The sequence below is a fragment of the Seriola lalandi genome, unplaced genomic scaffold (assembly GCF_002814215.2).
Source record: "Seriola lalandi dorsalis isolate HSWRI2012SDOR001 ecotype SW California unplaced genomic scaffold, Sedor1 jcf7180002053065, whole genome shotgun sequence".
Lineage (NCBI taxonomy): Eukaryota > Metazoa > Chordata > Actinopteri > Carangiformes > Carangidae > Seriola > Seriola lalandi.
In genome coordinates this window covers 206,057-221,611 of record NW_019523618.1, presented here as the reverse complement: position 1 = coordinate 221,611, position 15,555 = coordinate 206,057, and the positions used below count along the sequence as shown (strand labels likewise).

At 45.1% G+C, this 15,555-nt stretch overlaps 1 protein-coding gene across 1 annotated transcript in view; it reads right to left on the bottom strand.

Annotated features, from left to right (window-relative positions):
* Positions 1–14,845, bottom strand: part of kmt2a (lysine (K)-specific methyltransferase 2A) — a 39,017-nt gene extending 24,172 nt beyond the window's left edge. The window contains exons 1-5 of the mRNA XM_023400886.2: positions 14,573–14,845; positions 5,463–5,535; positions 2,047–5,330; positions 1,237–1,414; positions 94–322 (exon numbers count right to left, since the gene is read on the bottom strand). Coding sequence (XP_023256654.1) covers positions 94–322; positions 1,237–1,414; positions 2,047–5,330; positions 5,463–5,535; positions 14,573–14,818 — 4,010 coding nt within the window. The 5' untranslated portion in view covers positions 14,819–14,845. The remainder of the gene's footprint in view (positions 1–93; positions 323–1,236; positions 1,415–2,046; positions 5,331–5,462; positions 5,536–14,572) is intronic.
* Positions 14,846–15,555: the final 710 nt, after the last annotated feature.

Sequence of the window (15,555 nt, the reverse complement as noted above, 5' to 3'; positions counted from 1 at the left end):
CATAAAAATCAATTTCTAATAAAATGTTATTTGAGACGTTCTTGAGATTTATAATAATCTGTCATAACAAATAGCTCATCAGCTGAGACTTACTTGCAACATTGCTTTTTAATGTTTCGCCCTCCAAACTTGGGCTTGTCGAGACAGTTGGTACAGACACCACAATCTTCCGGAACCTGGCAGCCTGAGCATTGGCCACAGCGTCGTGATCGACGCCCCTTCTTCGGAGGAGCTTCTTGAACGGCCTTTTGCCGTGTCTCCCGTGGCTTTATGGGAGGGGATTGAGGCTCTGCCTCCTCGGAGCCTGCTACTGATGACTTGTCTGTAAGAGGAGGTAACATCATAGCTGTCATGATTACTGGCACACTGCAGTACAGCATTGATTTGACTCACAAGGGGTTAAGACATTGAAAATCTTTTAGCCATGGTCAGAAAAAGCACAGCAAAAACGCATACTGTTGCTAAGCACACTTAAGGACACAAAAAACTCAGCTGATTCAGCCAATAATTTAGGAAATATAAAAAATTTGACTAAGTAGCTTTTTAAAAGAATGACGTCTATTGCATTAAAATGACAGCACTTCAGTGTCTATACAACATATTATTTAACAAGTGCTTCTAGGATGCACTCTTTCCATTGCACAATTAACTGCTCAGGATTTGGCTAAATCTAAACTAAACAAATTAAACCAGGTCTTTTTATGGTATCTCTTAGCTCTGTGAACAATAGTCCTCAGGTTGTGTTTGAATAGAAAGAAACACAGTCATTTCAAATAGATTCCAATAAATCCTCACACATAAAATGCCAGATGTCCAGGAGCTTGTCTTAGACAGATGTGCAGATTAAATGACCAGGCAAACAAATAACTGAGATTATACTGCAAACTCTTGATACATCACTGACATCAGGTTCTCTAGCCTCACAAAAATCCACATGTTGGAACATGACATGAAACCAGTCAAAATAACAGGAACAGGGCAGCCAAACTCTTGTTCCATCACCACTTCACTGTGGATTTGTCTGTGCTTGTGATTAGTCTGTCATCACTGCATGCTGCAGAACTTTTCCAGGACTCACACAGATGTTGTGTTATAAATAAGAAATGCTCAACTCTGACTATTAGTCAGTCAGTGTGTTTTACATAGAATTTTGAACTGAATAATAATAAATAAATTAACTTTAACAGCAAGTGATCCACAAGTGAGTCAATGACAGTTTTGTTGAGCGGGCCTCACCGTCATTCCCCATGGAAGATAGGATCTTCTCTCTCTCCTCCCAGGGCAAGGCACTAAGTGTGGGCATATCATCAGGGAACACTGCCCGATTACGGCCAAGAGCCACAGCTGCACGACGACACACATGCTTGATGCGTGGACCCCGGACTGAGGTCTCTGATGAGTCACTCTCTTGACCCTGCTCACAAGCACACATGGTCACACCACACAAAGTGAAACATATATTTGAAAAGCTTCATAGTAATGAAAAATACACAGACAATCATACACCACCACTACAATGCAAAAATGCTGGCATTTTAATATGTTACCTATGTCCTTAGGATGTAACATTTCATTTGTTGTGAATGTTTCAGTGAACCAAACAAAACTCTTATCTATGAGCAATGTACAATAATGATGAAGATGGTGATGATGAGGTGGTAGAGGAGGGGGGTTTGGGTTGAGTTCAGCTGGAACGGTTGAAAATGTGCAATGACTGCCTATAACCATCTAATCTTTAGATTAACAGTGGAAGAACAGATGAGTATATTCTGTTCAGAGGGTAATACTTTCAAAAGCAAAGTCAGTGCAGCATTCTGCATAATGTATGAAGCGAACAGAATTCCCCTTAAGTAACATCCTCTGTGGGACTTTCCTATTATCAAGTTTCAGTTTGAGTACAAACACAGATTTTCTATTTATAGCAAATATTACTTGCATCATGTCAAACTCACTTGCTTGTGGCTATATAATGAGAATGAGAAAAACAGAGAAGCTTTTTGTTCAAGAGACACAATAACTATGAAGGCGACGAACAGAAAAACTGACCTGGACCTTGGTCTGGTCCGCAGGCTTCAGCTTACTCTTCTTTATCTCAAAGAGCTGGGCTTTGGCCTTTTTCAGTAGTCCCACTACCCGCTTGTCAGTTACTGGCTGTTTCTCTGCTTGTGCCAACATTGATCCAAGAGAAGAGACAGGGAGTTGTTGTCTGCCTGGCTGTCCTTGAAGGCTTGCTGTCTGCTGGCCTGGAGCACTTTGTTTCTCCTTCTCCTTTTCCCCATCCTCCATCTCTGCTCCTTTCTCAGAGGGTCTGCCTTTCTTAGGTAAACGTCCTTTAGCAATGGACATGGGAATAGTGGAATGGAGCCCACGCACCTCTGAGGAGGCAGTGTCAGAAACCATGTCAACCGAGGTTGATTTTTTTCTCCCTGGAGCCTTTTTAGGAGCAAGAGAAAGAGCATCTTCTGAGTCCCTCCCGTCCTTCCTCCCTTCCTTCTTATTCTCCTTCTCTTTCTCTCGGTTTTTCTCTGAATCTCTTTCTTTTTCCTTTGCAGCAGGTTCCTGGGGAGCTGGTAAGCTTTTTTCTTTACCTCCTTTCCCAGCTCCTCGCCCTGTGTCCTGGGCACTGGAAGGAAAGAGAGGGAAAAGTGGGGAAGAAGTGGATGATGTGGTTGACATAGGAGGTGGGTTTACAGCAGCCCCTCTCCTGCTTTCAGGTGTCCCTTGTGAGGCCAGACCCATGGAGAAGGTGCTGAAAGAAGCAGGAGTTAAGGCACTAGTGGCTAGTGGACTTGCAGAGACCCCTGGCAAAGAGCTGGGGTTACTACTGGAGACAGAGCCTGTCAGCACAGACATCTCAGAGGAGCCTTTCCCCACAGATATCTGGCCTCCAATTTGGCTGCTGCGTCTGGTCATTGAGTGGGAAGGAGACCGTGGATGGCCACGTAGTGTTCCAGCGATCAGTCGTTTCCTGCGCCGCGATATTCTGCTGGAGCTAGAGGATGTCTGGTGTGGGGAAAGAGAGCCGGGGGCGCTCCCAGAAGATGACTGCAGGGTAACAGACTCAAATATCCGAGAGTGGGCCTCGCTGGGTGTAAAGCGTGGAGCACGAAGCAATGGGCTTCGCTTCTGGAGTGGTGCATCAAAACGGGATGAAGAGGGATGTTGGTGGTGGGTATGTGGATGAAGAGGGGCAAATAGACGAGTTCCTGTTCCTGCTCCACTACCTGGTGCAGGGAATGCCACAGGAGCCGCTCCCCCTGCTCCGCTAACACTTTGGGGCAACAGCCCCACATCTTCAGCTGTGAGGGGGGGAGGACGGAAGTTGTCAAATATGGGCTTACGGATGAGGCCCTCCTTGGCATATTTAGCAGAGGAAAAGTACTGCTGCTGCTCAGGGTGGGACAAAGACGTCCAGCGGAAGGTGGGCTCTCTTAGAATTGAGCGGCTTCGTTTGTCTGACAAGCTAGACAGCACTGACGATCCAGACAGAAATTGAGGGATGGGATGAGGCATCCAGGGTGACTGCGGGTGGTGTTCACTGATAGCAGCTGTATTGGAGGAGGCTGACTGGGGAGGCTGTGGAGGTGTGAGGAGAGGGGGAGGGGGAGGTGAAGAAGAGGAGGAAGCTGTAGATGAAGCTTGCTGGGAATTTACGTGTGTAGACGAGGACATTAGCACTCCTGTTGGTGGGCTGATGATAGGCTTTTTAGGCCCAGTGTTGAGAGTCTCTCTCACCCTCTGGCTCTGACTTCCCCGGCCGACCCCCTGTCCTCTCCGGCCGCGTCGACTCCTCTCTGCCAAGACATGCTCAGGCTCTGGCTCAGAAGGAGGGGAAGGAGGCCGCGAGCTGTGCAACAGGTTGCCCTCCCTCTCTCCTTGCGAGGACGGAGAGTGATCCTCTGGCTCTGACAAAGCCTGTGTGGCCTCAGAAGCCTGGGAGTCACATGATGAGTCATCCAAGCTTGGGCTGCTCGACCTGGAAGACTCTGCAGAGGAGGAATGCTGCGACACAGCACTTGAGCCGCAAGAGGCTGCGCTACTGCTAAATCGCCCGTTGGTGGCATTGTTGGTGTTGCTGTTGAGCAGACTGGCAGCTGTTGATGGAACAGTTGGGATAGGGGCAGGAGGTGGAGGTGGGGGGAGGGAGTCAATTGGAGCAGTGGTACCAGTGCTAGTAACTGCAGCAGTAGAGGAAACCAGCACAGGAGAGGGGGAAGAGGTGGTAGAGGTGAGTTGGGCAGATGTAGAGACAGATGAGGGGGTTGTTTCTAACCGTGGCATCTTCATATGGGGTGGCGGGGGTCCAAAGCTTCCCTCATCTTCAATGAATCGCTTGGGGGTTTTGATGATGCGAAGGGAGACAGTGCTGACCACAGGCATGATGAACTGCCTGATGTTCTTCAGTTGGGTCTTCCTGATGCCAGCTTCAATGGTTCCTGCCCCACTACTCCCAATGGCTACAGCTTCTTTCTCCATTCGCTTCTGCGCTCCTTTCTTAGCACGCTGCAGCAGCTGTTTAGCGATGGTTGCATCAGTGCGTTTAGAAGGGGGGACAATTCTAACAGGCTTTCTATGCCGAGGGCTTTTTCTGAGGCCTACTGTCCTGCCTGGCTTGGAGGGAGATGGGGAGGCAGGTGGATTGGAAGAGTCCTGGTCCTCAGCTCCATCCACATTCCTCAGCATGGACTGCTGGGGAATGTGTGGTTCTGTGCCTCGGTCCCCCCCTCTGCTCCTAAAGGCCTTGTGTTTCCCTTCCCCACATTCAATGGAGGTAGACAGCTGTGCAGCAGCAGCTGCTGCCTCAGCTTTAAGCCGCTCAGCTGAGGGCGGTCGCCCACGTCTGCGTCGGGGTACACCAGGCAAAGTCTTGAGCCGTGACTTGAGAGGGGTGAGTTTAGTCTCTCTCAGCCTCTTCAGGTTGGCAACTTTGGATTCACCCCGCCCACCTTTGGGAAGCTTAGCCTCACTCTCATGAGGCTGAGCAGAGCCCAGTGGCGTCCTCTTGGCGCCCTTTCTATCCTTATCCTCTTCTGTGTCTATGCCCAACTCAGACCCGACCTGCCTACTGTCATCTCCTGCTGTATGGCTGCCTGTACTCCAGGCTTTCTTGCTAGTTGAAGATGGGGGTCGACCTCTTCTCTTTTCCCCGGTGCCAGGTGGCCTCCCAGGCAGCCTTTTCACCTTCTCAGCTGGCCTTTCCGGGCCCTCAGGTTTCGCCTGTGTGGGGGAGGGAATTGTGGAGGGGGAAGGTAGACTTGCAGCAGCTTTCTGGGCAGTAAGGGCCCGTGGGGGTCGGCCTCTGGGCTTCTTCTCCTGTATGGGTGGGCCCACTGAAAACCAGCGAACAAAACAGAGGACATTTAGTTAGCATGGTATAGTATCAGATATGGATAACCTGTATAGGCATAGGAGTCTCGAGACAACTGTAAGGGCCCTGCCCGGCCAGTAGTGAGTTACTTTACCTGAAGAGGTTGTTGAAGGGCTCTGTACTCTTTTCGGCTCAACAACCGTTCCAAATCCTCCAAATGCTTCTTCCTACAAAAAAAAAACCAAAAAACAAATAAATCTTTTGTGACCGTACAATTTATGTAATGCTAAAATACAGCAAAGAAGCAATGGTTGGTTAACAGGTCAAATTTACAGCATCCATCATGCTACATAATTGTCAGCTGGCCTAGATGCGCAACACTTGAGTCAGTGTTGAAGTTTGACTCAGATGAAGACCAGGGCTTCAAGGCTATAATGAAGTGCTCAATCTCACTTTCGCCTGCTGGCTTGCTGTGGTCCTCTCATGTTTCTCTGAGTTTTGGGAGGACATGCCTGCAGTTGGAGAAGGCTCAAACCACCACAGACAGTTTGCATTGCAAACATCCAAATCCTACAGGGTAACTAACACATTGCATTAAGTTCCTGCTCCTTGAAGCAACTTTAAAATTCTAAGGTGGTTTGTCATACATATACAGCTGGAGAGACAGCCAGGACAAAGACACACTAAAAAAAAAAGGGGCTATAGCCATGCAAGCAGCCCTGTGAGGCTGTAATGTACATTACACAGCTTCCATTCTTTACACATGAGAGTCGGGTAGTGTGACTTGATAGGCGCACCAGAGAAAAGGCCATGCTGTTACCTAAATGTAAAGGATGACCATTTCAGAACATCTCAGATAGAGCTTATCAGACACGGCTCTACATTAAAAGGCATCAAAGACATTTCATCTAATTCATTCATCAAATAGTTGGCAAAGTATTAACAAAAGACATTTTTGACTGGATATGCTAGACCAATAATTAAAGTATTGAATTTTTCCACATCTCACAATGTACCTTCCTGTTGAGTCCTATTCTTCCATTGAAATACATGGAGTTCAATGTTTTCCTCCTGAATATGTCTCTATGTAAATGGCCACTTAGGTGTTATTACCTTAGAGCAAGTGTGATAACACATATTGAAGGGATACCAACAAAGACTCCTTACCTATTTGCAAGACACTTGGTCTAAAGATGTATTGAAAAGCTTTTGAAAACATAATCTGATAGATCAAACAGACTATAATGGATGAAGTGCTGTGTTCTTGTCCAACAAAAACATACTATATTCCAGGAACAAATGCAAGCAAATTTATTGCAAGTTGAATTTGATATTTCACTTCCTGAATCACTTAGTTAAATGTGTTTTAATCTTCTCCATGACTTTATTTTGATGGTGGTGGTTTCAGAAAGGCAAATGTAATACACTGTAAGAACAGACATTAATCTTTCCTCTCATGCCTCAGTAGAGCCTTGAGATGTGCAACGGCAAAATCATCAGAGGATGATTAACATCTTCAGGATCCTGTGTGTGCCACTACTTCTTGCAATCAGTGTGTGTGGTTAAGAGTGGAGGTGAGTATGTCATTTCATCATGTTTATTTATAGCAGCGTGCAGGGATGCAGTTGAGGTCTTGTTGGCCCAGTTTGTAGAGCAGCTGCTATCCAAGTGTAGTCCAAGTGTGTGCACACGACTACATGCAAACTGATTTGCACCAGCCAAGAGTTACACACATCACAATGTGAATAACTGATACCTAAATGTGTCTGAAACACACCCACTGTGAAATCTAATTAAAAGATTTCAAAACCAGGAACATATACTACAAAACTCTCTTTCATCTGTTCCACATATAAACAAACAACAATAACAGACAGTCAATACTGCTGTTTATCCTGGCAGGCAATACTAATGTGGGCATCCTTCACTCCTCATAGTGTATTCGAGCATCTTTTTCTGTGTACGCTTCTCTCTCCATTTTCAGTCTGTCTCCTCACAGTAAAACCAGCATCCTCTCCTCTCTGTGCAAGCTGCTGCTCTAGGTTGGTGTTGTTGCAGAGCTGAGGGGGGCGGAGTACCAACGGATGGCTCTGACTCGCTGTGATAGTGCAAGTAGCAGTCAATGACATCACAGCACGCTTTTGTAGAGGCAAGTGCATAGAGGTTCATGATGCACATGCACACTCGTTCATGTGCACACGTACCTCCTGATTTTGAAAGCCACACAAACACCTCACACATGGACACATTTATAGAGAGAGAAAAAAACACACCCCCTGCGCGTGAACTGCACAGCAAGATGTAAACAAGCAGAACACAGAAGTGAGGTTGCGGGGGAGGGGAGCACGGGCAAGGCAAGAAAGCACACCAGAGTGAAGAAAGGAGGAGGGCTGTGGGAGGAGGGAGAGGAGGAGAGAAAAAAGAGACAAGGAAGCAGCATCTTGACCACATGCACCATCAACAACAGAGGGAGTGCAGCCGTCTCCTGGGAGCAGAGGATGAAAGAGGTTTGGGGTTTCAACATGCTCATGCAGAAGCTTGCCAAATCCCAATCTAAACAGGCCTCCCACACACGACAAGGCACCCCTTTCCTCCCCCTTATTCCTGCTCTCTGCCATGCTCCCAAACACATATTCAGTCACTCACTCACTGCTCGCTCACTCGCTTCCCGCCCACTGGCTGCCGAGCACCGAGCAGCAGCGTGTGAAACACAAGGCTCACCATGAGCGCAATAGTAGGGCAGGCACAGGGAGGTAACTTCAAGAAGTAAACAAACACTGTAGTAGACTAGCGAGGTGAGGTTCATGTATCGCCTTGCCTTGCAACATGCAAGGGATGAAAAGGTTACTAAAAAGAGTTTCCTTTTTCTCTTTCCATTTTATCTCCTCAGCTGAAGAGTGCACAAGAACGTTTTTGAACACAACTGTTCAAGTTTTTCATCTTTGCTGGCTTCTTCTATCGCTGTCACCATGAAATCCTGAGCAGTTTGACTTCCTGCTGGTCTGTCACATCTCATGTAAATGATCAACACACAAATGACTTGTTATGAAATCACTGGATAGAGAAAAGAAAACTGATATGTATCATTGCGGAAGCAACATTATTATTTTCAGGAGGGGCAGGGGACAGTCCCTGACAGTTATGAGACGGATGTTAATTTGGTTTGAGTTATACTTCTCAGACTGAGAAAGCTAATGGGACTTTTACTGTCTTTCAAGACAGCATTTAGGAGAAATCACAATGATTCCAGACAATGGGTTTAGATGTAGATTAGGGACCAGTTTCCTGGGCATAGTATAAAGCAGGCTTTAATCTAGAAAAGTATTTCCTTGACTATGAAATCCCAGACTATGTCAAACATAGATTGATGTTAGCTACCTAGGTTAGCCTTCATTACTTAGAGTTGTGCACGCAGCTTTAGCATGCAGGTGCTTATAAAAGCTGTATTGCATCACAAGAAGCCCATAACATTTCAAAATTCTTATTGTGGTCAGTCGACCGATCCCCTATAAATTATCTTTACTTGATATGCTATTTGAAATAGCTATTTATATTCACATTAATAGCACTGCAAAAAGTGAGGGTGTGTATGTTGGGAGGGGTGTACAAAAGCTCAAAGTAGAAGCTAGTTCTAACAGTTGTAAAACATTCTTTTCCCTAACCTATAAGAAGTGATTTTAGACATATGAAGACATAGGTACTCAGGTTCTAATACATTATATTATGTTTTTTCAAAATGGTCCAACTTTTGCATACTTCTGCATTACCACTACAGCTGACACTGACACTGAAAGGTATTACTTTTCACTCTACATGTTAAACTGAAGTTGTAACCATTTAACCAAACGCATGTTGCAAGTGGTATTATAATACAGTTGACCCCTTTGACACTTACCACTTCATACAAAACGATGTTTATGTGTTGATTTGACAACCATTTTCATGATTCAGTGTTAAAATAAACATTCATACTCCCTAAGTTTATGCTGGGGGAAAGCAAAGAACACAGTTGAAAGAAATGCAGTTGAATTGTGCATTTAACTAGGGAAGACAGTGGATAACAAAGTGCAGTATATATATATTTTTTATGACCATTTAGTTTTTCTTAAGACAGATACAAAGGACATTACCACAAAGTGGTAACGTGCCAAGCTTGATTGAAACCCCAGATACTGCTGGTATGTGGCAAGATCCTCATCTCAGCTACCTAATTGTCTCACACCGTTACACATTACTCTCTTACATACATAGATGAGTGAAACATTAAAACTAGAGACCATCAGGGATCACACAAGCCCTGATGTGATCCAATGCCCATCAACATGTTGATGTTCTGAACCATGAGTACTCAGTGGTCATTACTACATTTTTACTACATTACTACATGACTACTCAGTAGTCATTAAAAGTACTCAGTGCTTATGAATTTGGCCTTCATTTTGATCTCATCTACACACCTATAAAGATTTGTGACTGCACGTTGCATTGTTGTGATGCTATCTCTGACAGAAATCTATCCACAGTCAGACAGACTAGTAAACACCTGCAGAAGTACTCAAAACCGCCTCTGTGGTAGTTCCCACTATAGTAGTTGTCTCCAGGACCACATTGTGCCATGATCTCACACACACACAGACACACACAGACACACACACACACACACACACACACACACACACACACACACACACACACACACACAGTCAAGGCTGGTAATAAGCTTAAATCTGTTAATCATCAACATTAAAAGCACACCTGCTTACAAATACAAGTATTAGAGCCATAGTGACCAGGCAATCATTGTTTGACACCCAAGTAACACAAGTTTAAAGTCAGAAGTTATCCACTTTAAAATAGGAAAACAGCAGAATGAGTAAAGAGAAGGATAAGAATGTGGTTCAGACTGAGGGGAAGGATGTCAAATAGATGTTTAATTTTACAGGTTAAGACTCTCAGTCACTTTGATGCTCTTAAGAAGTCATCTCTCCCTACTATTCTGAGAAAAAAAGAAAAAAAAAAAATTTTCTTGACACATTCCAGGAAGCTCTTGGATTTACTGTACAGTCACTATGCCTCATCCCTTCCTGGAATGTAAATTGGTGATGGGCTTATACTCCTATATGCCCTTCTGATGACACATCTCTTCTACAAGGCCACAGAGGAATTCAAATAATTGTGCCGACAGATATTATTAATTATAAAAAGTAGCAAATATGAATAATATCAGAGTACATTTAAGTTTAAGATATACTCTTAGTCACTGCTTACAGCATTTCCTTCACCAAAGTGAATTGCACTGTGGTGGTACTGTTTTGTGACCCCTGTCAGCCCCAAGCAAAAGGTGGACATTTGTTTTTTCAAGTGTCCAAACACTAAGTGCAACTGTTTCACATTTGCTCGACAACAACTCAGACCAAAACAAACACTTTCCAGGACAAGATGCCTCCTCTTCCTACAACTCACACGTAAGGAGATGAAGACAGCCAATGGACAAAGACAAACAGACTGATTGGCACGTGTGCATGGTGTCTCTCTTGCTCTAACAAACACATACACACACACACACATTAACACTCAAACAGGCTGGCAGGCACCGACAGACACGCACCCCCTCCTACCCACCAAAGCAGGCAGCGTGAATTGAAGTTCTAATCAAAATAAAGACAAAGAAGACACGCCTACTCCTGAGTGCAATAAGGGACATAAAGTATGAGGGACACCCCTACCCCTACCACCACACACACAAAGAGCAAGAAAGACGACACAATTGCCGCCTTTCTCCCAGTCAGGCAACTCCTAAAGCAGAGGTGAAAGCTCCTTGCCCGCCTGCTGTAGCAGAATAAAGCCATGGATGGGAGGGTCTGTGACTAATTCTCCTCCCAGCGTTGTCCCAATGAGAGGAGGGGGGTCGCCCCACACTCTTTGATATCCCTGCCTGCGCTCTTTCAGCCGCGCGCACTTTGTGAGAGCTAGAATAAAAGCAGACACAAAGCTTCCTGCTCCAATCCACACGCTGTCTCGGGGATGGGTAAGCGGGTGGGGGGTGGTGGAGGGTGTGTGGGGGGGTTATCTTCCATTTAAATAGGCCAAACACCTGCTGGACTGCAACCCCTTCCGCTCAAGCACACCATTTCTCTCAAACCACTGAGGCAAAGGGACATTTGGGTTGATACATCTATTCAGCTGCACTTTTGTATGAATGATTAAACATTGGTAATAATATGTGAGTGGAATAGATGCAGCAGAAGGCAAGATATAATGGACCAAGAACAAAAGCGAAAATGATGCACGCTTAGGTGGACATTGGGGTTGAGGTTGAGGGGGTGAGGGTGATAAGGTCACACAATTACAAAAAAGTCAACATTGACTGCACTCAGCACCAAAACAAGAAACGGCAATTTGGCTGGATCAAGAAAATGAATTCCCTACACACAAAAAGCTAACAAATGCCTTCATTTGGACAGCAACAGCCGACAAGCACCCTTTTGAGCCACCCCAATAATCCATTCCAAAGTGGCAGCTGTCAGAAGAAAAGTTGCTCTGCCTCTCAGACGGGGTTGTGTGTGTCTGAAGTGGATTTGGGTTTTTTCTGCCTGGATGGAGGAAGGAGGGGTGGCCAAGTGTCCGGCTGGCACTCTGTTCAGGGTCGCCCTGTGAGCTCAGCAGGCTGCAGTGAGCCTGAACAATCCTGCCCAGGTCTGGCCCGACAGACACTATACTGTTTCTCATTGAAATCACCATGCTGTGTCTGCATCTTCCATAGGTTTCAGATTCCATGGGGATTTAATGGTCCAGCCTGTCTCCACACATCCCAAATACTGCTATACTCTCATTCACTGGAATAAGGAAAGAAGGGGCTCCTTATTACTTCTAACACCATTGGCTTATAAGGATGACATTACACATAAAATAAATGTTTCTCCAGAATATCATAAGCTGTGATGTAAAGCACAAATGTCACAATCAATGCTGTGTCTGCAATTTTTATATAATTTAAGTTGCACTAGGATTTTATGGTCCAGTCTGCCTCTACACATCCCACTATTATACTCTCAGCATTGTCAGTCTATCAGAGTAGGGGTGGGGGAGCTCAAAAAGCTTAAAAAGCCATTTGAACATGAAAATTATATTTGAAGTCACATTGGCATTGGTTTAAAGTGCAAAAATCAATTAAATCATCATGCTTTGAACAAATCTTCCTTATAATTTAATTTCCACAGGTATTTCATGGTCCAGTCTGTCTCTACAAATCCAAACCCTGCTACACCCTCAATTATTGTCAGACTTTAGGACTAAGGGGTAAGAAGGACTCCAAGTTCTTTTAGAAACAATTTGCTCACAAAGATGTTATTTCAAATAAAATTCACATATCTTCAGGATATCATGTAAATCAGTTAATATTTTTCCAATATTCTACAAATTCTGACTGCCATACTATAATAATAGCTTTTACAATCTCCCAAACATCATCAATATTGTGTGTAAAAATCCAAGCATATTACGAGTTCGCTAAAAAAAAAAACCATAGCTAAAAACCTAAATAGTATGTATGCAAATGCCGCTGTGCTTCAACCAAATAAGACTAGAAGCACTAGAGCAAGTGGTAAACATCCCCACACAGTGTACTCCCACTGCAATGAACGCATGCTGCTCATCATGAAGAAGGAAGATGGTAGTTCGCTAAGGCGAACACACCCCCACATCACACGGTCCGTCAAGAAGGGGCTCGTTGTTATTGTAGCCAGCCCTGCATGCGCACTGTCACTAGCAAGTCCCATTTCCCTGATAAAACCAAACGAATTTAGACAACAAACCCCATCGATATACTCTTCATAGCACTTCAAAACTGAAGAGAGAGATTTTGAACGTCTAGTTCTGCCCTGGACTTCATCTCCGAGCATTATAAACCCGATATTATTTTGGTACTAGCTACGTAGTGGCTGTGTAGAGAAGGGGAAAACATGTCCACCTCCCATTTTCCTATGCATCAGCAATAGCCCCAGTGGCTAGCGTGGCGTAGTGCGTAGCATGGTAGCTGCCCTAGCTTAACACTAAAACAGCAATTGAAATTATTTAGTTTTGTGTGTGAGCTCTGCCAACTTTAGCTACAATGCTTTAACCCGCTGCCTGGCAATATGCTGGCCGGAGGTAAACATAACAACCTCCCGAGTAAACCTGCAACTTTAACACCTCTTACGACGGGAGAGATAATGGTGTAGTTTTAGCTGTGAGGTGTAGACAGCTAGCCTGCGAGCTAACCAATCAGCTATGTTAGCCGAGCCTGGCTGGAAGGTTGACACCTCACTGCTAACAGTCAGCCCCTGAGCTCATGTTGTAAATAGTAAGTTATTTAGCTTGCAAAGATCATCTAATAGAGTTTTAGAAGCAAGTGACGTAAATAATGAACAGCCCTTTTCTCAGAGACGATGCAGACGGACGCTAAGTTCACGTTAGCTAGTTACATACCACAATTGTGTACTCTCGGCTCCTTCAAGTTGACATGTCTTGTTTTCAAACACATTACACGCTATCTTGAATGTCCCGGGTTATTACACTGCGAGGACACATCGTTATGATACACGCAGATGGTTACATACTATTGTACTGTACAATAATCATATTAACGCTAATACGGGACGATAACTTTTGCTGTGCGTTGATGTAACGTAAATTTGAAGGCTTCATATCAAGCTAGTGTCAAGTAGCTAACTAGTAAACCAGTTGTAACGGCTTAGATACACAGGCTACGGTTAGTCACTAAATATGCCATTGTATGTGCTGTGTGTTATCTGTGCGGTGTGTTATAATTACCAAGACAACGCCAGGATTTCTCTAGTGTTTTGGTCGGGCTAGCAGACTAACGTTAGCACCAGTTCATCCAAACTGTGTGGATGTAGCCCGTCCTCTCACACTCCACTGAGGAGCAAACTTTCTGTCCAGTAGAACTATTGAGACCATAAATCTGATAACCATCAGGCGTTTGTGTTGTTTCTAACTAAAGTTAGCGTTATAACGCGTCACTGTGGACTTTAAGGCCACACAACCAACTCAAAGTTAACTGAGCATCCTGGCAATGACAAGTTTGCTCACAGCCCCACTGAGCGTTAGGGAGAGGAAAAGATGGTCAACGGTTGGGCAGAGAGTAACCGTTAGCTCTTAATTTGGAACGTGAGAGACGGCTCTCTGAAAGAACCGAGCCCTGCAGCGGTCCAGACGATGCTCCCGGGCTACCGTCAGACTGCTCCTGTCCTGTCCTGTGCTTACCTCCCCGCTGCTCGAGTCGCTCGATTCCCCCAAAACATCCCGAAATTTCTGCAGGTTGCTCCCGATAACCGAGGAGACCTGTAGTGCAGCATCAAACCCGGGTCCGAGCCCAGCTGCGTTGGGGTGGGCTCCCGAGACACTCCGCAGAGAGGCAGTAACCCTGATTCGGCCCGCTCTCCTCCCGGTACCGGAGTTGCTGCTCCCTCCGGGCCGAGCGGGGAACCGCCACCGACAGCTGTGCGCCATTTTACACTCTGCCTGTCTGCCCTGCGATCAGAGATACCTCGGTGGGCGGAACCCTAACCCAGCACTCCACATAAACAACCTCTACCACAGCGCTCCGCTCTCACTGGCCGACACATCGTTATGCATGTTGCGGGGCGGAACTGAAGAAACCCCGACAATGCATTTTCTCAGCGGCCCTATTCAGGCTCTGCATGGCTGAATCTAAATCAGGTTCAGGGGCTTTGCCCGGGAAATGAGCTTCGCACTTGAATCACAAGAAAGGATAAGACCGTTAGCTCGCAGTGCAATTTCTTAAACAAGAAAAGTGAGACGCTTTTTATAAACTGCAACCAAACTTCAAGATAACTCAAGACAGAGTACAACTGAAAAAGCAAGGCAGTATATTGTAATAGTTAACTTTCTGTATTCATGTAGGCCGAGGCGCAGCAATGAATTGTGCTACCTATATTGCTGTATTGCCCCACTCCCAGCAGCACAACCTATACCAATTCCTTTTACAAGAAAAAATGTCTTATAAAAAGCTACACGGATGTGATTTTTTCCAGCTCTATGTTTTTTCTTTTTAAAGACAATTTCTCATATCAGCTAAGAAAGGTCTATGATGGGGCTTGGCCACCAGGTATTTCTCTGCAGGTTCTTCAGGTAAGGCAGGTAAAATCCTTATCAAAGCCACAAATCTACAGAGACCTTGGAATCACTTTCATTATGGTTTCTTACTCTGGGTGTGTGGATCCATA